The following is an 8,540-nucleotide window of genomic DNA, read 5'->3' as shown; positions in this document are numbered from 1 at the left end:
GCTGCGGGATCTTAGTTCCCCCACCAGGGACTGAACCCTGGGCCCCAGCAGTGAAAGCACCGAGTCCTAACCACTGGACCACCAGGGAATTCCCTGGAATCTATTCATTTACCAAACAACCATTACCTTTATTGTAAAGTACCACTCCAGAAATTGTGTGGAATGCAATGATGTGAAAGGGAAGGGCTGTGATTTTCAGTGACTATCACTTGGCCAGCGAGAGGAATACCTGTTGGTTGTGATACCACCTGGAGCTTAATATCAAATTCTTTTTTTCTTTCATAAATTTAAATATCCATTTAGCAGTCTACTCCCCTGCACAATTCTAAAGTAAATGTTAAATAGCAATAAGTCATATAAAGGGTCCTTTAAAGGGCAAAACTTGAATAAAGGGAATTTTATACCTTGTGACTAGCAAGGTTGGAAGGATATGAATCTGGTTTTCTTTTTATTTGCAATCTATATTTGAAAAAGAACTACACCATTTACTTTAGGGGCATTGAGTTTTAAATATGAAATTTTTTAATTGAAAGAGTTAAGAGATTAATCCAATAAATATTTATAGATGAGAGAACTAAAAGTTGAGAAATGGGTGAAATTCAGATTTCCCAATATCTGCTCTTCAGTACTTTTTCCTGTGTGCCACGGGGCCTCACTGTGTGTGTGTTTGTATTTATATTTGGTTTGAAACCCTCTCATACCCTTGAGCTGAGCGGCAATAACCCATAAATGTTTTATATCTAAATTTCTGATTTAAAAATTCTATTTACCACTACTAATATTTAATCAATACCTATTTAATCAATATTTGACTGCTCTCAAATTTTAAACCTGGGATTATAGATTCAGAAAAGTGAATCTCTGTCTTCCCTTTAGAGAATTCTTGAAAAGTATAGATAAACTTTACAAAATTACAATTCATCTATCTTTAGTTAGACATATTAATCTCAGACAAGCATATGCTCCTCTAATATGCTCCTCTAATTATAGTGATATATTTTCCAAATTACAAATCAAGACACATGGCCGATTCTTGGTCCTGCAATTCTGGATGTTTGGTACAGTAATATTACTTGCCTAATGGAAAGGGAAATTATGCTCTGGAGCACACGAAAAATCAAGTGTTCTTCTGAGTAAACCATTCCCAAAATATCGTATATTCTTGTAATTTCTGTGCTCAACTAAATATAAAAATTTTAAAATAACTCATTTATTAAAAACAAATGGAATTAATATTCGTTATAGAAGAAAATACAAATGAGCAAAAAGAAGACAATACTGAACGAGTAATATAAATTTTTTTGATGCAGAGGAAGGCGCGTTTTAATTTAAAATGCATCCGTACTTTCACAACCAAAATCTCACTCTTCCTCGTTTACAACTGAAAAACCCAAACACTAGGAAAGCAGAACTTGAGTAAAACTTCTACGCTCTTTAAAAACCCTACCTTCGTTTTAGGAATCTAAACTAGTACAATAAACAAGAAATCAGTCACCTGACCACTCCCACCCTCAGCCTGTTTCCCAGACCCATCTTCCCTCCTCCTCTCACACACTTTGGGACTTTAGAAATAAATATCCTTTTTTCAGTTCGGTTTCTTCTAAAAGGGGAGGAGAGGGGGACAAGAGAGTCAGTTTGGGGGAAAAAAGCTACGACGAGATTTCGCGTCCATAAAACGAGTTTGTGCCCGAGGAGCACAACTGGTCTACACAGCTGGCTTCGCGAACACCCCACTCCTTGGTGAATTGCGGTTTAACTTCCTTATAGCAGCTTGAGAGCGCCGGCCCCTCCGTTTTGAGGGGAAGGCAGCGCCCCAACTGGTGTTTTTTCCAGGAAGCACTCCTTGAGCGCAGAGGAAAGGGGAGAGGGGAAGGCCAGGCGACGGGCGTTTCATTCATTGCTCCTCTTTTTCCTCCTCCTACCCTTCCCTCCCCCTAGACTTTCTCTCCCTTTTCCCCGAGAGAGTTTGACGTCGGTCTCCTGGATACCAGACAGCCAATCGCCTGGTTGCTAAGGGAGAAGCGTGGCCAATCAGGCGTCGTTGCTACCTGTGAGTAATATTTTTAGCCGCGAGGGAAGCTTGGTTCCGCTCCCAGTGTAACTTCGTGTATTTCTGTGCTGCAGGTTGTGGAAAAGAGCGCTTGCCCGCCCCCTTTGAGTCCCTCTCTTTCCCCGCGCCCATATTTCAACTGAAAATTATCTTAAATGTACAATACAGGAAGGCACCGTGTTTATTATGTGTGTTTATGTTAAAGTAGGCTCTTGAAATACACGCATGCTTACATATATATACTTAGATACGTACGCAATTTGGCATGGAGGCCTGGATTGGGACATTCGGAATAAAATGTGATTTTTCTTAGTCTCAAGCCACCCCCACGTCCGAGTTGCTGCCGGGTCGCACGGGGAGGTCTGATGTGGGAAGCGGAGGCAGTTCACCTGGGCGGGAGGTGTGGCCAGGTGGTCTCTTCCCCACCCCCAGCCTGGCACGGCAGCTCTGGGTTCTGCGGTTGCCCCCCCCGCCCCCGCCGCTCTGGATGGCAGTTGGCCTAGGCCCTTGAGGTGATTAATATTCAATTAATCGGGTACACGAGTCCCCGTCACAGTTCGCCCTTTTTCTAGGCTCTCCTGGGTGCACTGGAGGCCGATTTGGTAACTCGTCCACGAGTGGGATTTTCCCCAGCCACAGTCCCACTCGGGTGAGACATTCTTTGTAAATTCCCCCCTCCCTCTCGGGGTCTTGCGCTCTCCTCCCCTTTTTCCCCAGCCGCTTCGCCCCCAGCTTCACTCCCCTCCCCCCTTCTCCCCGGCGCTCTCTGCCTAGACTGAGTCAGCCGTCCCAACCCACTCTGTAGCCCTCACTGGCAAGTCTCTCCCCCAATCCCTTTCCAAACCTTCTCTTGATCCCGCCCACAGTGACTCCAGATCATCGGCTCATTGGCCACCCTGCAGCCCGAGAGGTGTGGCCTTGTCCACCCGGCCCTCCGCCGCCCGTCAGGACATGGGCCGGCGGGACCTGGCCAATGGCGTCCGGGGGCAGGGCAGGGGCGGAGCCAGCCGGCCAGGGTCTCCGTTGCAGGGTGTGAGGGCGGGGAATGGTGACACCGCCCGGAGCTGTGGGACGCGGGGCGGGCGCGCGCATCCCTACGGGAGGGGATGGGGGCGGGGAGGAGAATATAAAATGAGAGGCGGGGCGCGCGCCGCAGCAGAAGGAGCGAAGCTCTGGCCCGGCGCGGACTACGCGCTCTACGGGGACGCTGGGCCGGGCACCGGGCTGTGTGGAGAAGTGAGCGCGCTTGCCTGATCCCGTCCTCGCCACTCCGAGCCAGAAGGGGCGAGCTCCTGAGGCCCTCGTCCTCCGCAACCTCCGCCCGGCGGCGTCGGCGTGCCCTCGGCCCGGCCAGCTTGCAGCCGCCTACCCTCCCGTGCCCCCGCCCTGCCGCCCCTTGTCCGCCCAGCGGCCGGGTCTGTGGTGTTAGCAACCCGTAAGTATCGATGGGCGGCGGGCGGGGTCAGGAGGAGGAGGGGCTGCAGCGGCGTAGAGCCCCGGGCCTTCTGGGCTCGGGACGGAGGCGTCAAGGCCCGGGCGCGGAGGGGAGCCGCTCCCGACACCCGGCCTGAGGCGGCTCCGAGGGGCCCCGGCGCGCCCGGGGGCCGCAGGTGGGGTCGGCCGGCGCGTCGGGCTCAGCCGGGCCGGGTGACCGGGGAAGGGCGGCCGGGGTCGAGTTGACGGGAATCGGGGATTGGGGCGCCCGGGAGCAGCGGCTAGCTCGAGGGGAACGCTGGGGTCCTCGGGGCCGGTGGCTGCCGGGCCCGAAAATGGTGCCGGGGATCCGGTGCTCCCCGGGCTCTGGCTGGGTCCCAGGAGCCTCGGGGCGCGGGGGGTGCAGGGAGCGGCAGGTCGGGTTACGGCGGGGGGAGGGGAGCGGCTGACCCGGTGCGGCCGGCGGCGCGACCCGCCCGGTGTCCGGCCCCCGGGCCCCGAGTGGTTGCTTTTCCATTTCTCGTGGCCTTCCTCCACCTCCTCCTTGGGGGAGGAGACTTGCTTAGGCTCCGAGGGCTGTGAGCAGAAATCTAATGAGACCCAACTGGCTGTTTATGTAATTCTTCACGCTCCTGTCTTTAAGGCGTTGCTTTGAAACTACCTTACGCCGAATCTGAATTTCGCTCGACTGCACCTTCAAGCATTTTGGCTTAATCAGCTGCCTTTGCCAGCACTCGGGCTTTCGGCTTGGAAAGTGTAGTTTGAGGGAAGCCGGGGATTCTTTTCCCTTTGTCACCACGAATATGGAAAATGAGACAGATGGATTAATACCAACTTGATTTTTTTTAATGTCCTTTTAAGTCACCCTCAGTGTACAAATAGATCTGCAAATATCTTGTTTGCCCTTGGTCTTTTCTTATCCCCACCCAGTGCTGATCCAGCAAACGTTTAAAGGTCGACCTTATCGTACATGCCTCTCCGGCTGTTCTCTTACCATGAGGGAGGGAGGTGGCTTTGAAAATCAGAATAAAACTCAGAAACCCTGCCCTTTAAACAGAATAATCAATAAAGTTTGAAATTAATTGTTTCTTATGTTATACTTGATACCCAAGAGGTATTTTCAGATTTAGAAAAATACACATTGAAAAGAAAAGCATAGAGAAGCTCGAGTATTACATTATGTGCCCTTAGTATATTTAAAACAGCAACTGTGTAGGATAATTTGGTTCATAATTGTTGTTCACTAGGATGGCAATTCATTTTGTATTTAATTCCTTTAACTTTACTATCGTGCTTTGGAAATTAAAATAATTTTCCTAACTTCTCAAATTTTGAGATGTTTAATGATGAAGAAGATTTAAGCAGTATATATCCAGAATGAACTGAAATACAGAATTCACTTCTAAGTTGATGAATAGGAGTATGACCAACTTCTAAAACTAGCATATATATATATGTATATATTATATGTGTGTATGTATATAGATAGGTATGCTGAGTTTAGTTTCCAATAAATATTCTTTTGCGAACTGCAGGAAGAAAAAGAAGAAATATGCTGTATATTCTGGGAATATTTTTCCTCTTAGAACTCTATTCAGAAACAGAAAGTAAATAATAGGGTTTTTTTTTTTAATGGTGTTTTAACTGAAAATCCTGTTTTCCCTTGAGATTTGGATCTTCAGTAAATAATTTTCGATCGTAATTTCCTATATGTTGTGCTGATTATATTTTTCAGACTTTCTAGCCTATTAGACTTTTTCAAAAGTGAAATTACTCTGGGGGTAAAAAAAAGGGTGTGAGACTTAACATTTATCTTATGTGGACATGTCTCCTTTTGTTTTGTTTGTTTTAAGGAACAAGACCACTCAAGGTGAAGGATATCTACCAATACCAGCACTTTGAATGAAAATTCGTTTCTCTGCCACAAACTGAACACTTTTGTGTGTGTCTTGGGGGGGGAGTTGAAACACAAACCTAATTTTGTGGCATAGCAGCTATGCAGCTTGAAATCCAAGTAGCACTAAATTTTATTATTTCATATCTGTACAATAAGCTTCCCAGGAGACGTGTCAACATTTTTGGTGAAGAGCTCGAAAGACTTCTTAAGAAGAAATATGAAGGGCACTGGTATCCTGAAAAGCCATACAAAGGATCAGGGTTTAGATGTATACACGTAGGGGAGAAGGTGGACCCAGTGATTGAACAAGCCTCCAAAGAGAGTGGTTTGGACATTGATGATGTTCGCGGCAATCTGCCGCAGGACCTTAGTGTTTGGATCGACCCATTTGAGGTTTCCTACCAAATTGGTGAAAAGGGACCAGTGAAGGTGCTTTATGTGGATGATAATAATGAGAATGGATGTGAGTTGGATAAGGAGATCAAAAACAGCTTTAACCCAGAGGCCCAGGTTTTTATGCCCATAAGTGACCCAGCCTCATCGGTGTCCAGCTCTCCATCTCCTCCCTTTGGTCACTCTGCTGCTGTAAGCCCTACCTTCATGCCCCGGTCCACTCAGCCTTTAACCTTTACCACTGCCACTTTTGCTGCCACCAAGTTCGGCTCTACCAAAATGAAGAATAGTGGCCGAAGCAACAAGGTTGCACGTACTTCTCCTATCAACCTCGGCTTGAATGTGAATGACCTCTTGAAGCAGAAAGCCATCTCCTCCTCAGTGCACTCTCTGTATGGGCTTGGCCTGGGTAGCCAGCAGAAGCCACGGCCACAGCAGCAGCCACCCCAGCCACCGCCGTCACCACCACCGCAGCAGCAGCAGCAACAGCAGAAAACCTCCGCTCTTTCTCCTAACGCCAAGGAATTTATTTTTCCTAATATGCAGGGTCAAGGTAGTAGTACCAGTGGAATGTTCCCAGGTGACAGCCCCCTTAACCTCAGTCCTCTCCAGTACAGTAATGCCTTTGATGTGTTTGCGGCCTGCGGAGGCCTCAACGAGAAGTCTTTTGTAGATGGCTTGAATTTTAGCTTGAATAACATGCAGTATTCTAACCAGCAATTCCAGCCTGTTATGGCTAACTAAAAAAAGAAAAGATGTATTGTACAAGTTAAAATGCTCGGACCCAAGGGGGATGTTTTTTTTTTTTATAACCTCCTTGAGATTTTTTTTTTTTTAAGCTTATAGTAAGGATACATTCAAGCTTGGTTACAAAAATAAAACATGCATCATTTTTCATTGCCAACCAAGCACAAAGTTATTTTATACTGACTGTATATTTTAAAGTATACTCTCAGATATGGCCTCTTACAGTATTTAAGATATAGCAAGGACATGGCTGATTTTTTTTTTATATATAAAAAATTGGCACTAATAAGTGGGTTTATTGGTCTTTTCTAATTGTATAATTTAATTTAGTACAAAGTTTGTAAAATACCAGAGGATATATATATTGTTTCTACGACATGGTATTGCATTTATATCTTTTTACTACAGTGACCTGTGACAGCAGCAGCTTCATGTGGTATTTTTTTTACTGAAATTGTAAATTATCCATCTTAAAGACATCACCTCTTCTAAATTGTGTACAGGATATTCCTTTAGTGGTGGAATGAAAATGTACGAATATTTGCTTTTTCAAAAAAATGTATTTTCTGTTAAAGGTTTAAAGATTTTTGCTATATATTATGGAAGAAAATGTAATCGTAAATATTAATTTTGTACCTATATTGTGCAATACTTGAAAAAAACGGTATAAAAGTATTTTGAGTCAGTGTCTTACATGTTAAGAGGGACTGAAATAGTTTATATTAAGTTTGTATTAAAATTCTTTAAAATTAAAAATGTTCATCGTGGTCTTTGTTTTTAAGCCTTTGCCAAAGATCTAATTCTGGAATTATGATGTTGTAAATGCCAATAAGGCAGAAGGACCTGACTCGTTGAATCACAAGGGAATAATGGAAAGCTGTTGCTCCCCTAGTGCACAGATAGTAGTTTGCCACGTAAAAAGTTGTCCTAAAGCCTGCTTGGGACGGCTTTATTGTGTTTAGCAGCTAACTGTTCATCCACATCTTGTCTCCCCACTATAGGGGTGGTATGCTAAGGCGAGTCAACCCTATTAAAATGTGTCATGCTGACATCTAAGACAGAGTCAGGTGATAAAATGAAATTCACTCATGTAAACTGAGAGGATTTATTTGAAATGTATATGGAGAAAGAAACCATTGGATCAGTTTTCTATTTCTGCATGGGAGATGAATAGCTCAGAAAACTTGCTTGACGAAGCAGCTGACCTAACTATTTAAAAAGAAGATTTAGGTCTGTTTTTACTAATCCTTAGCACTGAGTTTAGTCATCGTAGTTAGCTGGAGAATTGATGATTAAAATCTATTCAAGATTGGACAGGTATTTATATTAGTATTTGTGTGCATTTTCCTAGCAAAAAAGTTGACGCACAGTTTTTGGGTTGGTTTTGTTTTTGCAAGCACATAGCCAACCTGCTGGCTTGGGACATCAAAGATTAGTCATAATCTGTCAAATTGTGGTGGCTCGTTAAGGATGGAGTTTTTTTTTTTTTTTTTTTTTTTGTAAGTGATGAGGTGGAAGGGTGAGACTATCTTTAAGCTAAAATAATGAGTCATTTCACTGTTTAGATGTCCATTGATACAGCGTTGACATCGTATTGGGGGGAAAATCGTCTTGAATTGGAAGAATAACTTTCTCTGCTTTTTTAGTAAGAAACCAGCACTGTCTGGGTTACTTGTGAAATAAATCTGGTCTCAAATGAATTTTTTGGACACCAGTCTACAAAAGCCTTTTGTCTGTTACCCTCTCGGTTTAGAACAATAAAAAGTTTTAAGGAAACAAGCACTGGAAATAACAGAGCTAAGCTGTTCTGTCAGCTCCATGGTGAGGCCTTTGTCCTTTAGTGGACAGAATGAGGTTATGAAGAAGCATTGGGGTAGTGACTGGAACTAGCAGAGACTGGTCTGCCTATGCTATCAATTATGTGCTTTTGTGATCACAAAGTTTGAATAGATCTAAGAACAGAGTAATGGTTTTAAGCACTAGTTTCTACTAGAAACTTTTGGGTGAAGTTATCATAGA

General features: G+C 44.7%; 1 protein-coding gene across 2 annotated transcripts; it reads left to right on the top strand.

The window, feature by feature from the left end:
- Positions 1-3,172: 3,172 nt before the first annotated feature.
- Positions 3,173-7,277, top strand: TOB1 (transducer of ERBB2, 1). 2 transcript variants are annotated; one of them, XM_065896870.1, is made up of 2 exons: positions 3,173-3,286; positions 5,338-7,277. In XM_065896870.1, exon 2 carries the CDS (start codon positions 5,481-5,483, stop codon positions 6,516-6,518), a length of 1,038 nt encoding a protein of 345 aa, XP_065752942.1. In that variant the 5' UTR covers positions 3,173-3,286; positions 5,338-5,480; the 3' UTR covers positions 6,519-7,277. The 2 variants fall into 2 exon arrangements, with proteins under 2 accessions (XP_065752942.1, XP_065752941.1); XM_065896869.1 differs by having other exon boundaries at positions 3,173-3,485.
- The last annotated feature ends 1,263 nt before the right edge of the window (positions 7,278-8,540 follow it).

This window comes from Phocoena phocoena, chromosome 19 (genome assembly GCF_963924675.1).
Source record: "Phocoena phocoena chromosome 19, mPhoPho1.1, whole genome shotgun sequence".
NCBI classification, from domain to species: domain Eukaryota; kingdom Metazoa; phylum Chordata; class Mammalia; order Artiodactyla; family Phocoenidae; genus Phocoena; species Phocoena phocoena.
Note: the sequence above shows the minus strand (reverse complement) of the source record. Positions and strands in the feature narration are given on the sequence as shown.

What these genes read in the sequence shown, in the direction of transcription:
- TOB1 (XM_065896870.1), top strand. Translation starts at nt 5,481, where the DNA reads ATGCAGCTTGAAATCCAAGTAGCACTAAATTTTATTATTTCATATCTG.